Source organism: Gasterosteus aculeatus, chromosome 3 (genome assembly GCF_964276395.1).
Source record: "Gasterosteus aculeatus chromosome 3, fGasAcu3.hap1.1, whole genome shotgun sequence".
NCBI lineage: Eukaryota > Metazoa > Chordata > Actinopteri > Perciformes > Gasterosteidae > Gasterosteus > Gasterosteus aculeatus.
Window position 1 is genome coordinate 13596957 of NC_135690.1, and position 27918 is coordinate 13624874.

At 47.0% G+C, this 27918-nt stretch overlaps 1 protein-coding gene across 2 annotated transcripts in view; it reads left to right on the plus strand.

Moving 5' to 3' along the window:
- Positions 1-2066: 2066 nt before the first annotated feature.
- skila (SKI-like proto-oncogene a) overlaps positions 2067-27918 on the plus strand; it is a 30619-nt gene continuing 4767 nt past the window's right edge. The window contains exons 1-7 of one of the 2 annotated variants that reach the window (XM_078099494.1): positions 2067-2551; positions 4966-6241; positions 21461-21568; positions 22212-22300; positions 24050-24192; positions 25968-26317; positions 26824-27054. In XM_078099494.1, coding sequence (XP_077955620.1) covers positions 5120-6241; positions 21461-21568; positions 22212-22300; positions 24050-24192; positions 25968-26317; positions 26824-27054 — 2043 coding nt within the window. In that variant the 5' untranslated portion in view covers positions 2067-2551; positions 4966-5119. The remainder of the gene's footprint in view (positions 2552-4965; positions 6242-21460; positions 21569-22211; positions 22301-24049; positions 24193-25967; positions 26318-26823; positions 27055-27918) is intronic. The other variant, XM_078099495.1, reaches the window with a different exon arrangement.

Genomic DNA, 27918 nt, shown 5'->3' on the forward strand with positions numbered 1-27918 from the left:
ATCCCTTAGTAAAACACACACTGCCATTTAAGGTGGCTGGTGTTCCATTTGGCGCGCGGTCCATGCTGTCGCACTTCATTTACCGGTGCCCTTGACTGCAGCACCGAGGTAATGGGTCGTTCTTCAGCATCTATGGTTATACTCCTACCCCCTTTCCTGTAATTTAGCTTCAAATTGATGCTTTTCACACCGAAGTGATTGTAATGATGTAGTGGAGACACATCGAGGTATACAAACACTTGTTTCATTAGGGGACACTTGAGACTACTCTTCAGAAAGACCTACATGCTGCATGTGAATAGACGGGATACGCAAGTAGGAACACTGCTGCGCTAACGCGCCGTGATTAGAACACAAGAGCAATACATACAAGAAATAAAACGGCAGGATTAATCGGAGAGGATTCCATTTCAGAATAAAAGAACCCATATGTAGGAGTATTAATTTGAAATAGTGCATATATATCTATGTAGGCTATATACCTCTGTCACATTTATGTTTTTCTCTGTGGTTTCAACTGCCGACGGCCTGGTTTCTGTCCCTTGGGCGTGTGTTGTCTTGCAGATCTCACTAGTAACGATCTTAAAATACACCTGCTTGTACGGTGAAGTAGGGGGGTAGTTTTATCTGCATTGACTTTTAATACTTAAATCCCAGTCTTCTTCCTATTCTTCAATTTTCAAGAGAGATGTTTATCTGGTTTTTAATAAATACTTCATCCACCAATGGTAATCTCCCTTACTGTGCATGCCGGTTAAGCGATTCAATTACTACTCCCAATTAGACCAATACATTACAAGAAAAATGCATTTAAAGGTTCAGCTGAAGCAAAAGATTAATGGAGACACGAGCGCACCACCATCACCTTTTTATCCTACACAAATGATCTCCCTCAGGGGAGGCTTGCACTACGGTGCATAAACTCAATTGCCAGTTCATCAGATCAGAGACACACACACACATGTGCAGAGGACAGAACACTAGCCGACCGGTTGGTATCTCAGACTTTGTGGTGAAGGTGTTTCATCTCAGACCAGCACTACAGCTGGCGTCATTACCCCGAAATTACAGAGGCACCCCCCCCCCCCGAACAACTCAGGACATATTTCAATATCCCACATTGATTCCAGACAGAATGCATTAAAAACGACTGCGAGGTGTTCGCCCCGAGGGTCCACTTAGTACTAATACCAGTAACAGTTAGATAGATTCTCGGCTAATGGAGAGGCTTATCACCGTGCTTTTCTGTTACACTCTGTCTGTGAACCTCGGCTCTTTCACGTCGGCTCTCCAAGCTTCCTCATTCTTCAGCTATTTGGCTCTGCCCCTAATGAACTATCAGCGATGGTCACAATAAGGCCGATATGAGATTAATTTACTCTCCGCGGCGCACAGAGTGATGTTATTACAGGAAAATCAATGTCCCTCTTGTTGTTCTCTGGGCCTGGACAGGGTGTACGCACATCTGCTCTCATAATACAAATGCTGACCTTGCTGTCAAAGAGTGAGCCAGAGAGAGGCTGCGGCGAAACAGCCGACGGTGTTGTTTATCAAAGCTTTATCAAGCCTCACAGACGTGTGACATCATGCTGTGGGTCAGTCAGCCAGCCTGCTGAAAGCAACTCGGTTTGTGTTGACAGAGTATGATGACCTTTAGAGATTAAGATTCCAGGCAAGACCACGAGTAATCTATGAAAAATGTAATTCAATCCCCTGAAAGAGAAAATATTGCTATAATTTGTAAAATCTAATTCCTGGCCTCCTCCACACAGATTTCATTAACTACCATCAGCACCAGAGGCACAATGGACTGCCCAAATGACCTCTTGACCTTTTGCAGTGGATAGGTTCATAAAAAGAGTGTGTGGGGGAGGTGTGGCCATTTTGCCCAGTGAGTTTGTCCTCTTGCTCTCATTTTCACAAACTTGATGGAAAGCCAACAAGAGAGATCAAGCTTTCCGTCTTGTCAGTACATGCCAGCAAAGGACATGTCAATAAAATTGACCTACCACATAATTTAAACTAAAGCAGCCTGAAGAGGATGTATATCATGGGCGGAAATACTATAGAAAATAAATGAATCTAGCAATTGTACAATCAAATTGGAATAACCTTAAAATTGACTGAAAAAAAAAACGTACACCAAAGAATTAGTATGTTGCGGAACCAATTCTGGACCGCTTTCCGAAAGGCCCCGCAGCCCAGCTTTGGCATCGACTCCCGCTGTTGACGTCTGCACCTCTCTCCGCTCGCAGCTTTAATTCCTGCTACGAGGAAACAAAACTCCCAGGCGGCGCGACGCAGACCGACAGACAGACAGAGAGACAGACGGGCAGGCCGACGAGAGACACCCCCGCATAGTTTCCGTCAGCCGGGTGACGTCTCCGCCTCTCAGCCCCGTGTGCAGCGTGACGTCACGGGGCTGTAGTGGAGCCTCGCGCTGCGTCTTGTTGACGGTCCGCCAGGCTTTTCCAGTACGGAGAGGACCCCGCACCGGAGAGAACCGCCGACACGGACACGCTCGCTGCGGGTTTAAAAAAAAAAAATTCAGGCAAGTGTTTAGCTACTCGATTTTTAAAAAGATATTTATAATTATGGACGTTTTTTTTTTAAAAACAGCGTGTATTTGCTCATACCGGATTGCTGTGTGTGACGACTAACTTAACGGTTAAGTTTAGATTGCAGTTGAACGGAGGGAGGGAGGGGGGCTAACGCTAACCTGGTTTAACGTTAGTTATGTTAGCTTACTGTTTCGCTCTTAATCTGAGGGGGGTTAGCCCGCTGTGGTGTTCGCACCCTCGGTTGGCCAGTTTGATCGCTTGAACAACCCTGCCACAACATTACGGCGAGCTACCCCCCCCCCTCCTCCGCGAGGACGGACACTGCCGTTTATCGCTCCCTGCGTTCGTTTTCTGTCTTTGCCCCTCGTCGCCGGGGGGACCCGGGCGAAGTTAGCCCCCTGTCTGCCCTCTTGAGAGCCGGGTTAGCCCGCCTCGCGGTCCTCCGGGTTGGTTCAGCGTTTTGACCGCTCCACCAGTCAAAGGTACCCGGGGGTGGGTGAGGGGTAACCTGGGGCAGCTAAGCTAGCAAGCGCAGTTAATATCGAACGTTGAGAGACGGCATTTCTTCATTGAATTCCAGACGAATGCTCGTCAATTTCTTTCTTTTTTTGTCAACGCTTTGCCGTATCGTACGTGTGTGTGTGTGTGTGTTTTGTTACGACGTTTTCAAATGACCCATTTAAACTAATGACACGCAAATGCGTAACTCTTAACGTGCGGTTTAAAGCGACTTTGGCCGCCTGGGTGTAAAGGCGCTGGCACGCTACCTGCTTGGGAGAAGCTGCGGTTGTAAACCCCGACGTGCCCTCATCGAGCGATCGGTGTGTGTGCGAGCCTGTGCGTGTGGGTCTGCGCGTAACGCCGGACAGCGGTGCCTTCCCCGGCCAGACTGTGGTGTAGACAGTGAATGTCATTATCAGCGCTGTCTGCATACCAGGGCCACCGTGGCGAGCCAGCGGAGGAGGCGAGCTACGGTGTGCAGGGAAGAGGAGGAGGAGGAGGAGGAGGGGGGGGGGGGGGGCAGCCGGGGATGGAGCGGAGCAGGAGCGCTATTATACGCGGTGTCCTTGCAGCAGAGAGGACACAAGTAGTGGAGGTGACATAGATGAATATGTCGTTTTCTTTTCATTCCTGTGAGGTTGTGGTTCTCAGAAAAGCCACCGCGTAGTTTATTCTTTCGTGGCAATGTGGGTGTGTGCCCCAGAAATAAAATAAACCGGTTGGAGTTTTTTTTTCTTCTCAGGCAGAGGTAGAAGCTGCTGCGCCCTCCCTACCCCCCCCCCCCCCCCCCCCCCATTCGCTCCCTGCGTACACCCTAAACCTAAATGATCCAATCTGATTTTAAAAAGGGAGTGTGGGGAGGGGGGTTTCCACGCTCAATTGGCCCACGGTTCTATTTGCCATTATAAACGCCCACGAGCATCCACTCGTTTCGGAATCAAGCTTGAGGTCTGCGCCGCCGCAGCATTAAAGTCAGTGGAGAAAGAAAAAAAAAACGACGGGATGCTGACATTTGCAGAAGCATAAAAATTCCTCCGCCGTAGTCATTGGCCCGAATGTGCGCTTTGCCCCTTCCGTTAAGCCGAAACATCATTGCGTGTCGATCTATACATGAAATGCGTTTCCCGACTACACACAAGCGCACACGATGCGCTAAATGGTGCATTTTCAAAGCCGAAGTGCGTTCAATCTGCCGTCTCTTGGTGTCATATTGCAGCAGTGGCTATTATCTTCTAGATGTCGTTTTAAGTGTTGTTACAGCCGATTTAGAATATCCGCAGTAAAACAAAGGGGGAGCTCGCTTTCCATACTGCTGCATGTCATGCTGTGAACCGCCTGAGAAAAGGGGACGACTGCTGTTACCGCTTTTATCAATTGTTTTTCAAAGAGGTGATGGGGTCAGCGTGGGGTAAGCAGACCTGAGGGAAGGCACAATATGTTTGGGAAGGGCACTTTCACTTGCTAAGTGAAATGTTTTTGCCCATTGTGCCAGTCTTTCATTAACATTGTAGTGTGACAGGGGCAGGGTGGTGGTTGGTGGTGGGCGATTTTCACTCATCTTGTCGCGTCTAGTCAAATGCTTTTGCTTGTTAAAATTTCCCCCGGGGTTCAATTACAAGGGCCGAAAAAGCCTTGTGTTTGTGTGAAGTATGGTAATGGCCATTTGGTTTAGTGGGCGGCCATTGACCTCCTCCACCCCCAGCCGGGACAGAGGCCATAAAACATGTAAACATTTAAAAATGGGGTATATCTTGCGCCACAACATTTTTTTTTTTTTTTTTAATTTTCGGTTTCTTTATTCATCACTGCGAAATTATTTAGAGTAGTTGTAGTTTAGAAACTAAATGATTATTTTCTCCACTGTTTCCTAAATCCCTGTTTTTTGTTTTTTTTTTATACCCAGGAAACGAATCATAACATTGAAAACTTCAGTCATCATCATGCACGTGTCTAACTACCACAAGATTTGTGTGATTTGAAAAGACAAATAGAAAAAAGACAGAGGAATACAAGAACTCAGTCAAGAGACCGAAACGACAGTAGCACAGTGTTGAGAAATGGCCAGCACCCAGACCAGTTTGAAAACGCCTTTCAAAGACTTGACCTCATTCAAGGGCAACATGAAGCGGCTGTACAGAGAGCGACTGGAAGTGGCGCCCATCAAGAAGCGAGTGATGGCAGAGATCAACCTGAAGCGGCGCAGCTTGGACCCCCTCCCGAAAACCCCAAAGGTGAAGAGGGAGCAGGTCGAGGAGGTGTGCCACGACTCTGACATGGATGCGGAGGCCCGGGCGGAGCTGCACATGGCGGGTTCTGCTAAAGCCCTAGACTTGAGTCCCGGGCTTAAACACACGCTGGCCCAATTCACCCTGAGCAGCCAGAGCTCACTCGGGGGCCCGGCGGCCTTCTCAGCCCGCACTGGTCTTGAGCATTCCCCGGGCGGCATGCCCCCCCTGCCCTCTCCTCCTGTCCTGGGAGGGGGCCCTCTGCTGGTTCCCTGCGACAGCTCCACTGAACTCACCCACTCGCTGCTGGAAGGAGAGTCCATCTCCTGCTTCGTTGTCGGGGGGGAGAAGCGGCTCTGCCTTCCCCAGGTGCTCAACTCTGTGCTCCGCGACTTTTCGCTGCAGCAAATCAACACTGTGTGTGACGAGCTCTACGTCTACTGCTCGCGCTGCGACGGCGAGCAGCTGCACATCCTCAAGGTGCTGGGCATTCTGCCGTTCAACGCACCTTCCTGTGGCCTCATCACGCTGACGGATGCACAGCGGTTGTGCAACGCTCTGCTGCGTCCTGGGACGGCCTTGCCCGCGGACCCGAGCGGTAAGCTGCTGACCCAGGGCCTGCTGAAGGAGAGCGAAGCCAGTTTCCAGGTGGAGCACCAGTGTTTGGGGAAGTGCCAGGGTCTCTTCGTGCCCCAGTTCTACACCCAGCCCGAGGCTCCCTGCATCCAGTGCGTCGAGTGCCAGTTGCTCTTTTCACCACAGAAGTTTGTCATGCATTCGCACAGGTCACCCGATAAGAGGACCTGCCACTGGGGCTTTGACTCAGCCAAGTGGCCCTGCTACCTGCAGCTGGCCAGGAAGTACCAAGGCATGCCCGAGGAGTCAAAGCTCAAGCAGCTCCTGGACGAGGTCAAAGAGAAGTTCCACTACCAGCTCAGGAGGTTGCTAGACAAAGTAAGTGCACTTTTTCCCAACAATTTCCCACGTACCGTTCATACCGGTGTTACACCATAACAATAACATAGTGGCAACACTAGGTGCCACAACACGCTAGCACGCTAACTCGCCAACAAGCTAACTCGCCGGCCAGTTGCGGGCAAGTTGGCCAGCGAGCGGCGAACAGCTGATCGGGTAGCTGGCAGCCCTTTTTGGGGTCAATGAATTAATGTGTTTACACAGCTAAACCGCCATACACCAGGACACCGTCAGAATCTTTCTTAATACTGTGCAGCCCTAATACCCGTGTCTTTCTTTGTTGTTTGCATGCACCAGAGTGTCATTCATCATTATTCTCGTGAGGAAGCAAATTAATAAATGTGTTCAACGTGGCGATGTGTATTCTGTAGATTTGACTGGAATACCTTAGAGCTGCTGTTTTCTTAAACCTGCGGTGATCTAGTGTGTGTTAAAGAGGCCGGGGACAGTTGGTGACATCTGCTTGGCCAGGTTTGATCAGAAAGGTTTGGCCAGCTGGCCACAACTAAAGGGGAAGTGCATTGTTTGTCCCCTCGGGTCACCTGGAGGTCACTGGGAATCTCACAGAACAAATGGCCAATATAGGGGAATAGGAAAGAGCCTCATCAATTCTCAAACTGTATTTCCATAGCTAATTGTTTGATATTTTTATTTTTTTAAATCATTACGAAAACAATATTTGTTTGCCTAAGTTTACTGAAATCTGTCTTTTTGCATCTTCCCACACACGCACAGCAAGACATTTATTGGCTTATGATATTTACTGGCTTAAGATATTTTATCAAAATGCAGGTTGTTTTTGAAAGGGGGACCTGTCTTGCCAGGACTACAGGACGAGACATTATTAGATACCCTTCTACCTTTCGGCCATACCTGAAAAGTGTCAGCATTCAGTGGGGGGAAAGCTCTATATTGTCTCCTCGCCATTGACTTGTTTATGTCTCACGACCTCTCTTTGACCTCAGTCGACTGCCCTTTTTCTATTGTTTGGTGGTTTATGATGCGGTTTTGGTTTAGTCTGTTTGTTAGGCACAGATTTGTTCACATCCAAATCCACCAATTCAGTAGATTAGACTTGAAATAGACTACCTTAAATGAGCAAAAATGTCTCTGGCAGTAGTCAAGCGGATTGAGTGAGTGGAGTAGAGATATTGCAGTGCATGTGCAGGTTTACGTGTGCACATTTCTGGGACAGTTACCCTCTCGCTCTGGTTAACACGGCGTCTGAATGTGCCGGAAATACCGCCTGTGGTCCCGTCTCGCGTCCTAACTGCATTCCTGTCTCGCCTCCTCCCAATTCGCTCGTCCTCCTCCACCTACTGTTTAAGGTATGCACCTTGGAACACTTGGACATTCTTTCTCAAAGGCACAGGTGTTTTTTACACCGCAGACGAATCGCACACACGCAAAGACCAATGTACACTGTCCAGAGGCACAACGCTCATGCTCAAGTTGGTTGAGGAGTCCTACAATGCGTGGTGTGTTTAGTTTGTGTGAGACATTGCCAACCTGTGTAATGAGCTGTTAACTACCGGAGGCTAGTGTGACCCATTTGTGTCTCTCGCCGTCTCATACTTTGCACGTCTCTCTGGAATCTCACCACAGTTTCAGGTGTTGTCTTCTCTCTCGGTTGGTTTCTCAATCTCCTTTTTCCCTTTTAGTTTCTTTCTTCCTCTTTCAGCTATTGCCGGATGGTAGTGATTAAACCTCTTTTTATCTTGTTCTGTTTTTTGTGAGGGTTTGCCTCGGACATAATGTTCAGCTGCATTTGTGCAGCAAAAAACAAAGTCACAAATGGCTAAATTCCTGAAAAGACAGTTCTCTGTAAGTTTACAGGAAGCACGTAGTTTTTGCGCTTAAAGAGGATGCGCCTCCTCGCCTAAGCGGACGTATGGTTGTGCTAGAAGGTCATTGGCCAGAGAGCAAGGCGATCTGGCACTGTCCTGTCACTCAGTCGAGGCAAGTCGATCCACTCTCTTTTATGTGTGTGTATTTGTGTAATGAAAGCGCGTGTTTGACTGAACAGGAAGTGCGGCGGACGGACATGTCTCTCACCCAGAACATCCTCCAGACTCTCTGTGTACAGCCGCCTGCGCTGGTGTGGCTGTGTGACTCATGCTTTCCACATCCCAGTGGATGTTAGTGCAAGTCCAACCACGCAGCTTATAGCCTTACATTAGCCTTTTTTTGAAAAGATGTCTCGCCTCTGTGTGTTGGTCAAACCCTGAATGCATATCCTTTAACTAATGGCCCATATTTACACACAGTGTCTATGTTCATATTTACAAGAGGTTCATAGTTTTACCAGAGCGCTCTGGGACCTCTAAAAGAGGAGAGACACAAACAAGGGGGCCGTCCGGAAGTTTTCTTTCGCCCAACCTTCTCCAATGGCCACTAGTCCCATATCCTGTTCGGAGTGTTTGGTTTGAGAAGGTGCAGTTAAAAACTCCAGGACTTGCCCTCTATAAACGGTGCTTTGTGCCTCGAGGCACTGCACCATGTCTACTGATCCCTGCTGTGTAAATAGAGTTTGCTAGACAGACGCCACCGACAGACAGCAACAAGGCGAGCCTTATCTCCAGAGTTACGTTAGTATCTGACAGTCAATGACTTCATTTAGCCTTCAGGGGATGCGACAGACACATGTACGTGCCACGCGCAGAGACACAACATCAGTGTCATCATTTTTTTTACCTCTTATGACAGAAAGTACCAAAGGATTATCGTTTTGTTTTGACTGCTTGTTACCAAGTGGTAGGTCATCAGGCCGGAAGCGTATGACAAAACATCCGAAATGCAACATCTAAGATGTTAAAAGATCAAGTTAGATGCAAAGATATACAGTCTAAATGGAAATAGTTCTACACTTTGATATAGAAGACTTGTCCACTTTTTGTCAAACATTGCCTCCGCCGTCTCTGTGGCCCAGCGTCGAGTCAGAAGTGTCAGACAGGCAGAACAGACTTCCTCTCTCTGTCTCGCTGGCTGCGGCACAGACGGCAGACAGCTGCATCTCTCTGGCTTCCTCTGTTTGCTGCTGAAAAACCAGTGACTTCATTACCGCGGACCAGTGCAGCTGCACTCTGCTGTCTTCAGTCTTCGGGGCTGTCCGCTCCCTCTGTCTGTCTGCTTGTCACTCGTCCTCTTGGGCTGTATCTAATTGGATTTTGGACGGCGTGCCAAGTCGCGCACTGTGCACCCTTTGCTATCTCTTTCTCCTTCTTCTGCCTTTGCTCCTATTGTGATGTCATTCTCTCATCTGCCTTCTTCTGTCCTCACCAATCTCGATTAATCTGCTTCACTCTGCCATTCGTCGCTCGCCATCCTCCCTTCTCTTCTGGAAAAAGGACAGTTCGGCTGCTGTCCACATGTTACTGTCAACAGTCAATACCCCCTGGGCCCCAATCGGCAAACAGTAACAATCTAAGCAACTAAATGACCCGATAAGTCAATCGTTACATAAGCAATAAGACCACTTGTGTGCCTCTGCCAGGCGGGTGAGAGAAAAGCCAGGGGCTATTGATCAGGTTGCTGACTTTGATGGATGTGGTGAGTTGTCTGGTGATTCGGACGGCGAATAGAAGAGGCGATGGACCAAGAGGAAATGCAAGAAGAGTGAAATGAGAACGGTCTGTTACTAGAGACCACAGATGGCGTTTCCTAAGTTCCTATCCGTGTTCAGACATGTGCATCAGCTTACAGAGTTAACCTCACTTTTGCTTCCTCTGCCGCCTGCCTCAACTTTTTGGAAACCCAGACATGCTGCCAGACAGAAGTGGTTGTGTAGACCCATAAAGGGTGTCTGTTGTCAGAAAACACACCACCCTCGCGGGTAAGGAAGTTGAGGCACCTGAGGTTAGGGCAGAAAAGAGAAGTTAGGAGAGTAAAGCCAAGCTGTTGTCTCAGTCAAAAACTGCTCAGCGCTTTGGTCGTCTTCCATGAAACAGGCTGTGTGCATAGCCATTAGGTTAGGTGGGTCTTTTCCCAAACTAAACTCTCCAAGACCTGACCTGAACCACAAATCTAGCCTGGAACAGCCCTCCTGGTTGGCCAATGAGTTGCCAGCTTGCTCGCATTTCCCTGAGCCAACACTCTCCCCTTGCCCCCACCACCACAAGACACCCGTACACATATTTCTATGTCTGTTTGTCCATTTCCCAAAGAACAACTATCCACTTATACTGAATACACAGCAGCTTCTTTGAAAGCCGGCCCAGAGTAACATACAGTCTGTCATGCCTGTATGCAGCTCAGTGTGGGAGGTGGTCCTTGTTCCCTGTACACAACAGGCCGTGCCTTGGCCAGTGTTTGCTGCCTGTTGTAAATGGCTACATGGGGCCCTGCAAGGTAGGAGGGGCTGAGCCGAGGGGCCTCTGGTATGTCATCATCGGGTCAGTGGCAGTATCACAGCTCCATAACAGCATTGCAGCTCACTGGAGGAACACCAGAATCATTACTTATCAGGCTTTTTCTGAAATAGATTAGAATCAAATCAAAGTTTGGAAAGAATGGTCCCAGGTTCCCTGTTCACCACCTGGAATCATTTTGCACCCGGTCACAGTTAATCCTCTGCATCCCCACATTTATACATTTAATAGGTCACCTGGTGGTAGTCTCCCGCCCCGGCAGCTGCTTTTTAGGTCCCACTGTTTCCTTGGCTTGTCGTATACCACCTCGCCAGCAGAAGAAGAATTCTACAATGCTCTGCTCTATGACGGATGTGAACTAGGCAGCGGTAGGACTGTCCAGATACAGTGGAGCTTCTGCCTCGTCCGCCAACAGACTCGTAGACAAGCTTGCTTAAACCGTCTTTGCCAAATGTCCTCTGAGGTTTGAAAGGGTCCTTGACTGACAGCCTGTGTGCACGTTCACTGTGGTCTAGCTCTCCCCCCTCAGGGCGACGAACCAGTTTGTCCAAGGAAATCCAGAAGACGTGAAAGAGAAGGGACTATAATGGGCTACGAGTTCAAACAAGATTTTAGGAAGAAAAAAGGGGCTCCGATCGCAACATGTCTTAGATCTCCTGGGTTGATTTGCATGAGACCGGAATAATTAGGAGTCTTGGTATTAATTAATCAATGTGTTGATGAGAAGATTACCAATCCACTGTCTGGTTTCCCTGGGAGACAGTCAAACTTGTTGTGTGTGTGTGTGTGTGTGTTTGTTTATTTGTATGTGTGTGCTGGGGGCAGGGAGTCAGAGGAGAGGGAAGTATACTGTAAAAGGGTTTTGGGACACTGCCAGCCTGTGCGTGATGGGTGTAAGCGGAGCGATCGTGTTTGCATTTGAAAGGCTTTTCTGTGCTGCCTTCCCAGTGGGAACGGTGATTAATGAAGATGTAAATGGAGAGACCCAGAGGCGGAGCCTACCTTAGGAGCAGCATACACACATTACACACGCTCACACACACACACCATATAGGCTCTTCCAGTGACTCTCTTGTAGTTTCTCCCACAGCGAAAGTCTTGCATACTTGGGACATGAACGCTGAATATCAAGGCGTGTCACGACTCCCGCTGGGGCTGCCACCTTGCACATCCACAACCCATTAAGCCCAACCACTACACTGATCAATAATGCACAACATTGAAAATGCAGAGAAATCAGGAGAGACTAGTCAGTCCGCACGGTTAAAGTAATCCCCATCTCCGCTTTTCCAGTAATCGATTTGCATGTTTTGCACCCAAGTTCAGAGCGGCTTGTTTTGACCTTCAGCCCACACTCCAGAGGAAAGCAGATAGCACAGTAAACCACCAAGAGAAGTGGACTGGCCCAGTTTGGAAAGATGATTACTTGCCCTGTGAGTCCTTTTATTTTGCAGCCTCCGCTTTGCTCCAGTAACATCAAACGCCCTCCAACTGTTTCATTTCCTTCTACTGCCTGCGGCCTCTGTACCCTGTAAATCCTTATCTCACCGGGGGCCTGGCTGATGTTGCTCAGGGCAAGGCTCTAAAGTCAACACCTGGGAAACTGGCTGCATTAGTCGAGGTGAAACAAGTGATGTTCTGTGGTTGGCCCGGCCCTTAATCTCGGCCTCGACCTTGACAAATCCTGACGTGTTTATCTCGCCACTATTCCCAACTGCAGTGATGCCGCTCATGGGACTCGTCTGTCTCCCTGATATTTCTTACCACTCAGTCTTCTTTGCCTCTTGGCCCTCGGGGGTCTGTGCCAGCTCCTCTAGATCCAGTAAATAAATCCTCCAACAGCCACATCTTTGCATCTTAAACTAAGCAGTGTGTGATGCTCGAGGTCGTCGACCGTCAGACGCAATTAATTACCGAATTGCTGTATATTGTGTCTTTTTTTTCTTCTTTTTGTATACTTCAGCAATGGAAGCCTAATTAAGGATTGCGTGTGTTGAGACTGTAGTGTGCTCTTGCATGCAAGGTAGCTACTAGTGCTTCTTAATTGTTCCCAAGCGTCAGAGTAGTGTGTGTGTGTGTGTGTGTGTGTGCCCGCATGTGTGCGCCAGCTCTCTTTTTGGTCGCCGCCGTTGCTCGTATTAAAACGGCCTTGCTGCAGCGGCGACTGGAGCCGCATTGCCCTCGACTTAATCCTCTGAGGAGTGAGGCATCGCTTTGTGGTTCACAGTCTTGCTACATTTTTAACTAGTTTCGATGACTGGTGCCCAATGTTATGCCAGACATTTTATATGTCATCACAAACCAAATGTACTGTCTGGGATACATCCTGATCCCTGGTGAGGCCATATGTTCAGTTGTTCTTCAAAAGACTGACTCATGCTGCAAACAAATCTAACCCCCTTTTGCCTTTTTTTGTCGGCTGATTGGGCGGACATGGAGACAGCCTTATATTTGATTCAGAAGAACATAAAGGTAAAACTTTCATGTCAAATTTCGAAATCACAAGCCTTTTTTTTGTCATCAGACGTGAGTGACTCAAAGATATTAATCACAGATGCTATTGGAGCGCGGGTCCACATGCAGTAGCATGGAGAGTGCTGTGCAGATGACACAATGCACGATTAAAGGAAATCAAAGGGTCAAACAGCTAGAAACACAGCCAGACACACGCACATGCAACCACCATCGGCAACTTCCTCCCGTCATCACGCCAACCCTATCCTGCAGAGTGAGTCACAAAGCTCCATCAGTGCTGCAGTCTGTTCTCCGCTCATCAGCGTCACTGTGGAGCCAGGACAAAGATTTATGCCGCCCCGGTCTGTTTGATCTACGCCCAGGTGTGTTCACTTACAGCGCTGACTCAAACATAATGACATTTTCCAAACCCAACTGGGCCTTTCTTGGGTTGTTCTGCCTCAGACAATGACTGTTTTTAAAGGAGGAAGTGTGATGATCAAGTTTGTGTGTGGACTGTAGGTTCACAGACTGGAGCCCCCTGCAGAATTGTCAGTGGACTCAGGGCCCCCCCCCCTATCAATACATCACATACTATGGGACTAGAAAAGTATGTCCAGCTCTAGCATTTAAATGTTTAAACACTCACTTATTTTATTTTTACCTCTCAGCCATAGAAAGCAGCTCATTAGAATATCTCACACTTAAAATGACGGCCACATTATGTTATGTTATGAGTTGTCTGTTGCCTTGGTGATGGATAAGTAGCAGGTGTCTGGATGTAATTTGGGGCATTTAGTCAATATTGTGTAATTCATTGCAGAGAGAGCATTGGACAGTGTCTCCATTTTGTGTTTCTCCCTGTAGTCATAGCAGTGCATTGCTGGCTTGCTGACAGTCTCTCTCGGCTTTCAGTCTGCTTAGCAACGCTCGTCCTCGCTGCAGCTCTCTCACTCCCCACTGTCTCCAAGCACTCAGAGTTGTTTCATCCATCCGAATAGTAATCTGAGTTCCCTTTTTGTATAGAAAACCAGGCAGCAGTTTTTGGTTTGTGTGTGTAACCTACACTCCAAAAAGCGTCCCATGGCAGCAAGCTTCTCTAGAGACTTTCTCTTTCGTTTTTAGAAAAGGAGAAGCACACACACACACACTGGCCCAGATGAAGCTCAAATAATAAGTGCAGTCATCTACAGACAAGACAAGAGCCCACTGGCCCCGTTCTCTGTCACCGTGTCCTCCTGGGACAATGAAAGTGTCTTGCTTGCGACTGCACGCGTATTTCTGCTTGACAGTTGTGCTGGCACTAACCTACGTCATCCTGACGGAGCAGTTGTCTATGGGTCTGTTTACTTCTATGTGCATCTGCCTGGTTGACTCACATAGGTGAGCCCCGACATCTCTGGTAGTAGATGTGCAGTAGGGGGGCAGGATGAAGAGAAGGAGGAGGGGGGTTGACGCGCACACACACACACACAGAGCAGCTGCTGGAGACGGTGGGCTGCGAGTTGCACATGCGGCTAGTATGCTCTCTGGTGCACTGTTGATTTTTCTCAATATCCATTCAGGATGCATTTAGAGGAACTTTTGTGACGTAAACATATAATGTTTTATGTCTAAACTGACATATATGGAGGGAGTGCATATGTACAGTCAGAACCACAGGGCCCTAGTGTTGCTTTGAATCTAATGTTATCTGGTAAGAAAAAAAATACCCTATTTTTTCCCTCCACTGTCGCTGAAAGCGTAAACAGGAAGTTTCAGATGGCGATCTCAACCTTCGTGCTGTGTGTCTTTGACGGGGCTGAATAAAGTAGCAGGATGGCTGAAATGATCCGACGCTTTGTCTGTTCGTGACCATTAATCACGGAACTTGAGGTTGAGGATTTTTGGAGTCTTTTTTTTTTTTTCTCTGATGCAATGTCTAGACTGTTAACAATTGCGATGTGTAATGTTACATCATTTTTACTCGGGCTTCAATGATTTGATGTCGGTATTGATCATTTAATCATACTATATCACCCATTTTCTGCCGAGGTTAGCAGAGTTTAAAATGATGGATTAAACTTAAAAAATGAATAAATGATTATCATTAGGTATTTCTACTTTAGACTACTTGAATAAATAATCAGAATTTCTGCAGATATGTTTTCTGTTGTCCACCACTGATCGTCTCTATGGTAACTACTGCAACGAGATGTGTAAAATGACTCAATCCTGTAGCTATTTTAGCATTTTAAAAAGGCAGTTGCGTAAAAATGTGTGGAGAAATGAAATGATTTGTGTAATGTTTTGATGACAAACAAAGGGGATATGCCATCCTTTTGTATGAATATTTTGTTTGCCCACCTGTATTATCTGATCTACACCACACAATAAATGAACGTATCCAGGCAACAAAAAATGAATGAATTACAATAACCCAATGTTTCCGTCACTATATAAATCGATAGTGGGTCATAGATACTGTGTTCGTGTTTGACGTGGGGGTTACCTCTGCCTGCCTAGTGTATTCTTGTCAGGCAACTTCATTCATGAGGTAATGTCATTACAACCCTCCACATGTATCGCTGTGAATGTAGACCAGGGGCCGCCGCCTGGGATTTGATTGTGGAACATAAGAAAGGAGGGACACAGGGAGGGGGAGGGAGAGGGAGATGAATAGAAAAATTGATGGAGAGAGCTTGACAAGACTACCCTTTTTAAACGAAAGACCATAGAGAAACACTGTTGCTCGTTTCCGAATGTGACTCCTGCGTGTTAACGCAGCAAGTGGACAGCAGATTCCTCATTCATTAGGGGCAGTTACGTCACAGTCGCTTTTATTTTGCCCGCAGACTTCCATTAACTGTTTTGTTTATTGGCTCCCATTGGCCTGTGTGTGTGTGTGTGTGTGTGTGTGTGTGTGTGTGTGTGTGTGTGTGTGTGTGTGTGTGTGTGTGTGTGTGTGTGTGTGTGTGTGTGTGTGTGTGTGTGTGTGTGTGTGTGTGTGTGTGTGTGTGTGTGTGTGTGTGTGTGTGTGTGTGTGTTGTAGGGCCGTGCAGTGTGGATTGTAAAATGGCTGACTGTAGCTGTGGGGGAAGGAGCTCAACTTGTTGCCGGGGAGGGGAAGGGCTGTGTGTTTGACGTGCGTGTGATGACTGTCTAGACGGAGTGACCATGTGGTGCAAAAATGTGCCCCAAGCCGAAGCAAGTCCAGAACGAACCTGTCCTTATCTCTCTCTCTCTCTCTGCGTGCGTGCGTGTGTGTGTGTGTGAGACGGCTGACTGGTATTACTAGTCTGGCTGATACTTATCAGCATGCTTGTCTGGCTCAGTTCTTTCTCTTTTGTGTTTGTAAAGAGGGAGGAATAGGTGTGTATGTGTGTGTGCCTCCCCCCCCCCACACACACACAAACAGACAGTGACATGGTGTCTGTTTGTGTCCTCATCTGTCTTGGCTGTCTGCCTGTTCTTTTTATTTTTTTGTCTTTTCTGTTTTCCTCAGCCACCTGTTTGTCTCACCGGTCGACCTGTCCTCATCTGGTTTTAAAATACCGCTTTGTCCTAATTTCAAGTGAAATAAAAATAATGTTACCTTCTCAGCAAATACTTTTCTTCCTGTGAGCACTAGATGAGGGGGTCAAACTCCCTTAACACGAGGCATGAAAATAATGTAATTGATTATTACAAGGCATTCATTGAGAATAACTTGTTATGCAGACTAAAAAAACAAAGCATATTCTTTTAAATGCCCCACTTGGCTGCCTGGTTCCCTTGTGGGTTTTCAGTCCGTGGATAAATGGCTTATTGGATTAAGACTTCCGTGGAGGGGGGGCGTCGGCGATCCCCAGTAAACCACAACGAAATAATAAGACTCCAAAGACAGATGTGTCCTTTTTTATATACACAAGAGCCCCTCTACAAGCAGAAGGCTACACGCTATGTAGACCACTGTTTAAAACTTTAAGGAATGGAGGGAAGTTATAAAACAAATTTCTGCCACACGGGCAAATGCTTCAATGTGGTGTTGTTCTTCTTGCATGACTTGGACCAGGAAGTACATGTATCTTCATATCTGCAGCGTGATCTTTGACACAGTCGACAAATGCAGCAGAACAGGATGTGGTCCAGAAACAGACAGGGCGTGACTGACTGACTGACTGGCTGGCTGTGTGTGCGTTTCCTTATGCATGTGTGTGTGTGTGTGTTCCTCCTTTTCTCCCTCACCGTCTGAGGCTGAATGAAAAGGCTCCCAAATAAAGGCTGTTTACTTCCTCATGAGAGAGGAAAAAAAGGAGAATGAGCTGCATTACTCTGTCCTCCTCTTTCGCCTACTGCTTTCCCCTCGCCCCCCCACCTCTTCTTCTGAATGCCAGGCACATGAATGGCTCGGAGGGAGGAGGATGGGTGGCACAGTTTTTTCTTCTTTTTTTGTGAACCTCCCTCTGTTTCTGTCCCGTGAGCAGGATCGTGGCGCTCGCCTGGGGTTGGTTTCTGTTTTCATACACGATAATGCCGGCGTTTCAACAGATGTGCAGACGGTTGGGCCAAGCAGTGTTTTTGTTTTAAGGCACCAAAAGGGATTGAAAGAGGGGCCTGCCGCTGCGAGATGAAAGGTCGGGCCGAGGCGTGCACACTTTTTTAAATTTTTTTTATGCTGCTCCAGATAAGATTCGCCATTAGGCTTATGACACGCAAACATTGTGTCATATCCTGTGATTTCTTTTACCATTTCAAAGGACATATTCTCTCATGCAACCTTCTTAAAAGTAGCACCCTGATAATGGAGGTTGTATAATTGGTTAATCTCCAGATTCGTCTCTGTTTTTCCTTTTTTGTCTTTAAGATAACATAATAATAATCACAATTTTCTCAGAACTTTAAGATAACTTGTTTGTCCAAAGCCAAAAATATTCAGTCTACAATGGTCCAGTAGAAAACTGTAATGTAAAAAGCAAGTATTTAGCATTTGTGCTTGAGAAGTGACCCAATTATAATTAATCATTTGATCAACTTATCAACTTATCTGGATTGGCCAAAATGGCTCAAAGGTGCTTCCTCATTATGTGTCAAACTGTGAAATTGTACGTTCCTGAAATAGGAAACATGAAAATGAACCCGAGGGCAGAAACCAAACCAGACCAAACCATCCGGTTGAAAAAGACTATCCTACCTTCATCTGCTACAAATAAATTGATCTGAAATCTGTAAACTTTAGTTGAAGTTTTAAGCCTCCACCCCAATTGGAATCAACTCATTATGAATCAAATGGTGGTGCTTTCACCAGAACAGCCAATTATAAAGTGTAACTCTCTGAGCAGATTTTCATCCCCAGCTTAGAAAAAATACTTTAAATTACACTGAATGTCAACCTCCATTTCAAAGGCCTCATTTAAAGTTAAAAAAAAGAGCATTGAAAAGGGAACTGGTAACAGGTCCTCCTGATTCAAATGAAGAGTCGGTGCTTTGCACGCTAGAAACACTGAAGTGAATTTACTCCACGCCGGCGTACTGCAGACTGTGTATAGTAATGTACCGTCATGGCAGTCTGTGGAGTAGAGTGCTGCTTGTTATTGTTGGATTTAACGGCACTCAGGCTGCACACAAAAAAAACATTCTCCGCTCCATTAATGCGTCCACAGCAGAGACGTCACGTGTGTTAATGGTCCGGGAACTAAAACCGGGGTTCAGGAAATGGGTCATGGTAAAAGTTCACATGGCCGTGTGTCTAGAGCAGTATGTTTCATCTTTTCATTTTTTTGTACAGTGGCCGAATGAAGTGTGTGTGTGTGTGTGTGTGTGTGTGTGTGTGTGTGTGTGTGTGTGTGTGTGTGTGTGTGTGTGTGTGTGTGTGTGTGTGTGTGTGTGTGTGTGTGTGTGTGTGTGTGTGCACAGCGACAGTCAGACTGCTGGTGATTAGGAACGACGGGGCAGAGTTCAGCTGAGTGAGTGTGTGGAATGCTAATCCACATTGTCATAAGGCGAGCTTCGGCTCGACAAAGGGGTGCAAACATAGGTGGTTGGTGGCTGTTTGTGTACGTGTGTGTCTTTTGTGTCCTAGAAGCAGATAAGAGGTTTGTTTCATTATTCTAAATTGGGGAGTAGCTGTTTGTGTGTGTGTGTATGTTAACAAAACTGGGCTAGCGGGTGGGAAAGTGGAAGGGACAAGAGCGACGGGCAACAGGGGGCGGGGCGTGGGGGCAGAAAACCATCTGTGTTGAATTGTGCAGAATTTTTGACCCGCACACCTCATAATTTATAAGACCGACCTAAAACCGTTTCATTCAGCAAAGCGTCTTATACTTTGTGTTAAATCACTGTCCTTTAATGTATGTTTTTTTATTAATATATACTGGCTTTGTGGCACTCTGAGATCCTTTTGAATGAAAAGTGCGTTATTATCATTACTAAGGAATGGAGCAGCAGGGATAATGAGTGTGTTTGTGGGCAGGAGCGTAAGCAGTCTGCTGTCAGGTGAGCAGGAAATACAGAAAGAGATGGGCAACCATTAGCAGAACACACAAGCTCATACATGTATGTATGTTCCATATGTGGAGACACATGCACTTACAATCCTTTGTTGTTTGTTGCACACACACACACATGCACATGCATTAACTCAGGTCTTTCTTTTTAATGAGCTGTCAGTCAGTAGGGGTCAAGCGGATGAAAGATCCCTGGATGACCTGCTGTTAATGGCAGTTTGGCCACACGCTTGCTCCCTGTGTCCGTTTTGTTCTCCTGTACACGTACGCAGCGAGGGGGGGTGGTGGTTCAGATTAGAGGAATGTACTAGTGAGTGCCATTAGCAGACATTCAGACCTTGATTTTGGAAGGGAATCAAGCCTGCAATGACCCAGCTCTCCTCCCGCTTTCCCCTCCTTTCTCTATATTGACCCTGTGCCCTCATCCCGCTCTCCCTTTGCCTCCCCTTTATCTCCCATCATCCCGTTCTCTCTGCCTCCCATTTTCGCTCTTCCTCCCTCCCTCACTCCTCTTTGGTGCTGCAGTGCTGCCTTCTGTAGAAAATAAATAGTAAAAAACACCAACCACGAGCGCTCGTAAGCGGATGGGCCCCCCTCTATATTTATATATGTATATACAAACACACAGGCACACAGCAACACCTGGCTATGCATATGCATGTTGTTTTCTTTAAAAGAAAAAGGCTACCTTATACAGATGTAGATAGTTGTGTAGATGCACAATTATTGTGACACATAATAAAACTAATAATTCAATAGTTATTTTTTCTTCTTCAACCTGAGGTGGGAAATGATTATTCTCATGTTTGTAACGTAGTGCTCAACCTCCTGCAGGCGCATTAGCTACTTCTAACGGTCGGTGGCCAATTCTTGTCCACCACTGCAATTTGGCCGTTTTGATCTGCAGCTGTGTAATGCTAAAAGCACTGCCGAAAGGTGTATTTTTGGGGTGAGTGTATGGGCATTCTGTGGTTAAACATTCAGAAACGTCTCTAAGCGGTCAGTTAGTCAATTATTGATGCTTTCTATAACCTATACCACTCCTTCCTTCTTCACTTTTCTTTTTCCCCCCACTCCCAGCTAAAGTCTCTCGCTCCCGTTTCGGCACCTCTCTGTCTGTTGCCGTGGGCTACCGGTTATACATAAAGTGTGGTTCCGCTTGTGCCGGTGCTACCAGTTAGGTAGAAAGTTTGCGAAATGCAGGCAGCCTCTGTGTGCAGTGTCCGGCCCGTCTGCCCCTGATAAGCATCGACTCCATCAGAATGCGGCCTCTCGCTAAGCGTGTGCTGGATTTGCTCAATGCACACACATAAATATAACTCGGGGGGGGTGGGGGGAGTGCCAGCAGTATTTACTAAACCCACATGGCTCCGGGGGCACAATGAATCATACACATTGAACGCACAAATATGTCTTCACAGAGAGAGAGAGAGCGAGAGAGAGAGAGAGAGAGAGAGCGGCTGACTCCTGCCGCGTTGCGTGTACACCAATGAATCACACATGCAGAGGCACAGAAGGACAGGCCATGTTGCAGCCATGTTGACTATATCAACGTGTTTTATTCATAGGCTTCCTCAGTGGGCTCATTTGGCCTTTACTCTTCCTGCTGCCTCTGTTTTCTCTGACACTGTATCAGGACCATCTCGGGCTGTAGATCACGGGAGCTGTTCCCTTTTCAATGTCATTTGTATCCGTTTTTTTATGTTTTGGATGTTGTTTGTCTGTTCTTCCCCTCTTTGACCGAGGTTGTAATTCATATGGACTCGTACGTCCCCCACTCCCATACAGTTTCTGTGCATGACTTGAGTCCTTCATCATACGCTATAAGCAATATAACTAATGCTGTACTTGTCATGTTTAATCTTGGTGTGTGTGTGTGTGTTTTAACCGTCGGCTCTTTCTGTGTGTTTCAGAAGGCAGTAGAGGAGGATGAGGAGGAGGAGGAGGGCCAGGTGAGGAAACCCTCGGCTGATCGCTGCTCCCCCAGCAGCAAGTTGACTGATGCCGACCCCGCGAGAAAGGTCAGTTGTCTACTCCCTTCTTTTCCAACCCTCCCCTCCTACCGCTGCAACGTCCCCTCCCCTCTCCGCCCACCACCCTCCACTACACACAGGTCGGCTGTCAGGGTCACCACCCCCCACCCTGACTGACAGACACACACCCTGCTCACCCATTCATAGCTGCACGCTTCTCCTCTGCGACCTGTCTGGAAATACACTCATACAGCAGCTCGAAAGGCTTGCCTCCCTCTCCAGTCTCCCCCGTCCCTTCCCCTCCTATCGCAGCAACAGAACTTCACAGGCACACACAAGAAGCCGTTCATCATGATTATCTCTTTGCTCCAACATCCGCTCTCACACATTTCTCCCAGCTGATTGCTGCTCCCTCATCTGCACGTATGCATGCATATATTTTTGGGGATTCAGCTCCAATACCACAGTTATGTGCTATGCCTTCACCTCCTGCCGCTTCTCTCCATGTATTCCTGTGTAGGCATGAGTGTGTACGCATGTGCGTGCGTGTGGGCATTCAAGCTGCTCAGCTGAATGGTACGCAAAGATCAATGAATGTTGACGGAAGATGCCTTTTTATTGCCGTGACACAGTGGCCTAAAATAATGTTGCTGTGTTTTGTGATATTTATCTGGTGTTTTGTTATTCTCAGGGTAAAACATCGCCACCTACCATGGTGTTCAATCGCCTTTTCACAGACGTCAAGGAGGAGCCAGGACACCCCACCCTGGTCCATCCCAGGTACTACAACGTCTTGAATTTGACTAAACGGCAACAAATAAATGTTTAAATAAATAAAATGATTAAATAGTGAGACATGTCAATTATGTGTTCTGAGAGTCAAAACAGACATCTTCTTAATGTCTTATTCTTTCCAACAAACAGTCCACAACTCAAAGATATTGAGTATACAAAGACATATTATAAGAAGAACAGTACTTTTAAGTGTTATTTTTGTGCTTATTTGCATTGAGGTTGTTAGTCTGCTGCATTTTCTGCTCACCTTTATGAAATAATTAGCAAGTAAAGTTTTTGTTCAACTTTAGTTTCTTTCCGAGTAAATTAAATACTCACATCCTTAATTTCATTAATTGGCGCCGCACTCCCTCTTCTGCTCTGGTCCCTCTTCGTCTTCTCTCCTCATTACATGTGCCACTCCCCTCCCTCCCTCCCTCCCTTTTCAGAGCCCTTGTTTCCTCTCCTCTTATTATGTTTCTCCTTCCATTCCTGCACCGATCACACTAGCTGGATATGGTGCTGTGAAGCCTCACGCAGTAATCTGACCCAGATTTAGAAAAAATGAATTAAGATGGTGCACGGCGCCTCGACATACTGACTTTGTGGAGGCTCACACGACAGACAAATTGGCCGGATTAGAGTTCTGGTCACATGACCACTACACTCCCAAACCAGCCAGGAGTTGCGCAGACCAGTTTGCAGTCTGGGGCATTGCGGCGTTGCTGATAATGCGCCGCTACGGCTGAACGTCATGCTTGACATCCCCAGAACCTAATGTCGTATTTGGGTATGCCTCTCATCCATTAGTGGTACACTTGTGAAATACAAGCCCCGGCGTACATTATTCAATCGCTTCTTTCATGTGAAGCCGTTACAGATTCCTGTTGAGGCGAGCGGTCTCCATCCAGTGGAAGGGAGGCGAGGCCTGGTTGGTAGTGCTGCAGTTTTCATCCAGGCAGAGCCCCACTGAGCTGTCATGCTTAACCCAGTTCACAGCTTCAGCTCTGTCTGAAGGGGACTGATGGTGGGGGAGGGTTTTTTTAGAGCTTCTCTTCTCTCCTCCATCTGCTTCTCTGTCACTCGGTCTCTTTCTCTCTTCTTCTCTCTACTCCCTCCCTCCCTTCCCACCATGCAGCCAGGAATAGACAGATAGTGTTGGCTCAGAGGCTTCAGTGCTTCTCCAGGCAGTATCTCTCTCTCAGTTGTACCCACTACCTGGACATCTGTGATAAGCCCAAAGGTCTGTTTAGGCTGAGATCCTGTAAACACACGATAAGACCTATCCATATTCCACACTATGTTTCTAGCTCGTTAGATGGTGCAGTTAATGGAGGCTGAACCGCTAGCGAATAAGTTTGGTTCTGTTTAATTCCGCTGTGTTTTATTGCTGAAGAGAGCTGAAAGGGCCACATGAGTTATTGCAGGGATGTGAAGCTTTATGTGTGTGAGCAATGCAAAGTCCAGAACTCGTAAAATTTTAAGATGTTCACTGCAAAGATGGTATGTATGTGAAGTATGTGAAAGGTAACACTGCTACCATTATAAACAGAATAATAAAGACCAAATATCAAACCGATGCTTGAGTCAATACGTATATTTTCGGCAGCACTCGCAGTTGAAATAAAAATGAAAATGAATACATTTCTATGCTGTTGAAATTTTTTTATCAGTACTTTTTAAAATGTATATGTAAATGTGGAATCAGTTCAGTTATTGAAATGTCTTCTTTCTTTGTGTCCGTCTCTCTCTCAGTTACTACCTGTACACATACGATAAGATGGTGGCTCCCAACGTGTCTCTGCAAAGGGAGGCGGAGATGAGCCCCGAGATGTTCGGTGCGCTGCTTAAACACCACTACAGCTACAGAGCGCTGGGCCACGACGAGCCACCCATGGGTCAGTAATGAGGCACACATGAAGGCACACTGTGTCGACTCACATCGGCAGACGTGCTGTAGTGAGACCGAATTCTGAATTCTATATTACACAATGTTTTCTGCCTGCGTTTGACCAGTTTCAATGTTCAATGCAATCTGGCCTCAAGTACGCCCAAAACTCAAAGCTACCTCACTGACTTTATATTTAACCTTTGAACGACCACAACGACTGAGGTGGATAACTTAAGAGGTGAAATATCGGATAAGCAGTACAGAGAGAATCAGCCTTATTGGCCATATATGCATATGCAAAAAAGGTACTTACATACTCTTGTGTACATCGTATGTACACTAGACACGTAAACATAAAAGCAGACACATGCTGACTATAAATACGTAATACACATACATAGTGATTTACACGCATAAGCAGATGAGACATGCAGAGCAGACACGTGCTCTCGCTGTAGACATTCACGCTACAGTACAGTCAGCTACCATCCGACACACACACACACACACTTCCAGCCTGCAGCGATTCACATAATCCCGCATTGACCTTTACATAAAGACTCTGGCAGCACCTCGGTATTGATGAACAGGGGTGGTGGCAGTGACCTCTTCCCTACCCTGCGTGTGTTTTTAAGTGCATGTCAAAGTGTGTTTATTGCTGCTGCATTGACAAGATGTGTGTGTATATTTATGGAGAGACAGAGGGGGGGGTGAATCATGAGAATGTCTTCCGTCTATCATTACCGCGCCATGTCTGACGGCCAGGCTGCGTCTCTTATACCTCTTGGGTGTTTCTGCTCCCCTTTTCTTCTCCAGTCAATTGGTCCGTTGCTCCATCCTCTGATCCGCTCTTCTTCCTGGCTTCCTGTTCCACGTCCTTTCTGAGTCCGCGTTCCGTCCGCTCCCGCGCTCTATCTCCCATCCATCTATCTTCGTCTCTCATTTTTCTCTCGCTTCTTTCATCTCCCCCTTCACCACACATCCTCATTTCTATTCATTCTCATCTTTATCTTGAATGAATGATTTCCTCCCTCAGTTTGTCTCCCGCCCAATCCCTCCCCTCCTCCCATGCCATTTCCTTTTGATGCACGTCCAAAGGACCCACTCCTGTAATGTGTCCGCTTTGACTGCCGTGTGTCCTGCGAGGCGCGTGCATGTGGAAGTACTATGCACGTGCGCGGTAATACGAGTGTGCTCTCCAGTGCCAGACGTGCTGCGTTCAGACCATCGTCACATTTCCCGTGATTACTCTACAAATAGATTATTCTGTCATACCTTCAACCTGGGTTTCTGTTCTCATGCCCTCTTTCACTATTTCTTATTCTATTTGAGCTTTTACATTCTATCGCACAGTCATTAGTAGCCCATACATGCATACACAGCAGCCTCTGCACACATCTGTCTTTGTGTGTGTGTGTGTGTGTGTGTGAGAGGGTGACACCGCCTGTTTGATCTTTTTCCCCGTGATGCACACCTTCTTTTAAGAGCCTCAGTGAGCGAACGAGCCAGGAGGCCACAGGCCACAGAGGAGGAGGCCATGCAGAGTGGCGTAGATCCCACACAAGGCCCTTTGAGTTCTCTCTTCCTTCTCTCTGTGTGTCGACTGCTGTGCTTTCGCTCACGCTGAGAAAGTGGTTTGAGCTTTTATGAGGTTGTGCGAGGGTGTTACCGTAGTGTGGGCAGGAGTTCGGCTCCCACTTCCCGTCTTTCAACCACCATGTCCTTTTTTTTTTCTTTTTTGTTAACTCCTTCCCATTCATCCTCCTCTTCCTCCCTTCACAGATCTACATGCGTCGCCTCCCGCTGCTGCTGGCGCAGAGGAGGCCAAATCCCAACGTGCTGCCTCGGCCAGCGAGCGGGAATGCCAAACCCAGGCAGTTTCCATGGAGACAAGCAGTCAGAGCCGCAAGAAAGCCACCCACACCCCCGCCCACACCCCTCCTCCGCCTCATGCTCCTATGTCGTCGGTAGCGGAAGTAGCGGCAAAGGAGAAGGGGTCTGCCCTGAGCATCGCTGCTGTGGGGGGGCTGGAGGACGACAAGGACAAAATAGTTGTGGAGATCATGCAGATGTACAGCAGGCAGCAGGAGAAGCTCAACTCCACCCTGCACAAGCAGCTGCAGCTGGAAATGGTGAGTTGGCGGTTGGAAAAAGAACAAAGGCCAATTTAAATGAGACCATAACTGTCCCGGCCTATTAAAAGTGTCCTTGACATGAATGTGAATGTGATGCTCACATCTGACATCTACAGCTGTCTCCTGTCCATGCATTTAATCACACCAATGGGATTTTTTAGAGAGTTGCATTTGCTTTGTTAAATTCATCAAGAAAATATTGTTTACAGAATAAAGATAAACAAATTGTTTAAAAAACTATATTTTAAAAATAGTTATATGTATATCGCCTTACATAAAACTTTCATTTTGAAGTCTGTCCTCTTCCTCCTCTTACACAAGTCATCCCACTGAATTGATTTAAATCCATTTTTAATATTTTATCAGCATGTCTATTTAAACAGAAGCCTGTCTTTCACTGCCATTGTGGTATCAAGCATTTGACCTCTGCGTGGGCCGCACAGAACCCTCTACTGGGGTCACGGAATATCACATTACCATTGTTATTTCCCCTGCATCTTCAGGAGATGGAGGCGGTACGGGGCGGCGAAGCGGCGAGGCTACGGGAGCTGAGCGCCGAGCAGCGGGAGCTGCGCAGCGAGCTGGAGGCGGTGCACAGTGAACAGGCACGGCACCTCAGCCAGGCCCGCCAGGAACAGCTGGAGCTGGAGACCCGTCTGGAGCAGCTCCGACAGCAGGCCTGCGCCTGCGAGCCGGGGGCACAACGCCAGCAAGAGGCCCACTACGCCGCACAGGTATGGACACATGTATGGACACATGTATGGACACATGTATGCTTGCCACTGATTCTGGCAACAGAAACACTGAGTGAATCAACACGTCGGATTGGAGGCCATTTCTTATCTCAGACGCCACAGTGCCCCTCCCCAATTAAATCACTAAAGGAATTTATGACCATGCACATGTGTGGGAGAAAAATGTTCCAACATGTATTAATTTACATCATTTCAAAAATTCCACTTCATGGGGCTGTGGAATGAATTTGCATGCACATTCACAGGATGAGATAATTAATAACAATTACAAACAAGTCTTTATTCCTCAGTAAGTTCCTTACCAGCACTCGTAAAGACAAGCTTTATGTGTCTATTTAATATAAAAATGTATTTTTCAACCATATCCTTCCTGTACTACAGTGGTTCTCAAACTGTGGGGCGTGACCCTCTGGTGGGGCGCGGAGGTATTACAGGTGGGAGGCCCGGGGAAATGTAGATTGTAGAATTATTTTTTTGCAGAACTTTATTTGCATTGTTCCAACAAAGTGACATTTTATTTGTTTTTGTCTGAGCAATCTGCTGTACATGAAAGTGACTTCAATTTTATTTTTTCTATTATTAATGAAACCACACATGGGGTCACAAAATGGTCTTGTTTCAATAAAAATTCAGCATGGACCATTTTGTTACATTTTTGTTGGAGAGGTGGGGCCCGAACATTTTCCTTCCTCCGAATTGGGGCCCGACAGAAAAAGTTACAGAACCGCTGCTGTACTATGTGTGACTAAGCTTTAGACGAGTGAGGAAAACACACACATACACACAGAGAGAGCCTTTGTTTGGGATTCCACAAGACTAATCTTGAGATAGGTTCTGTTATGT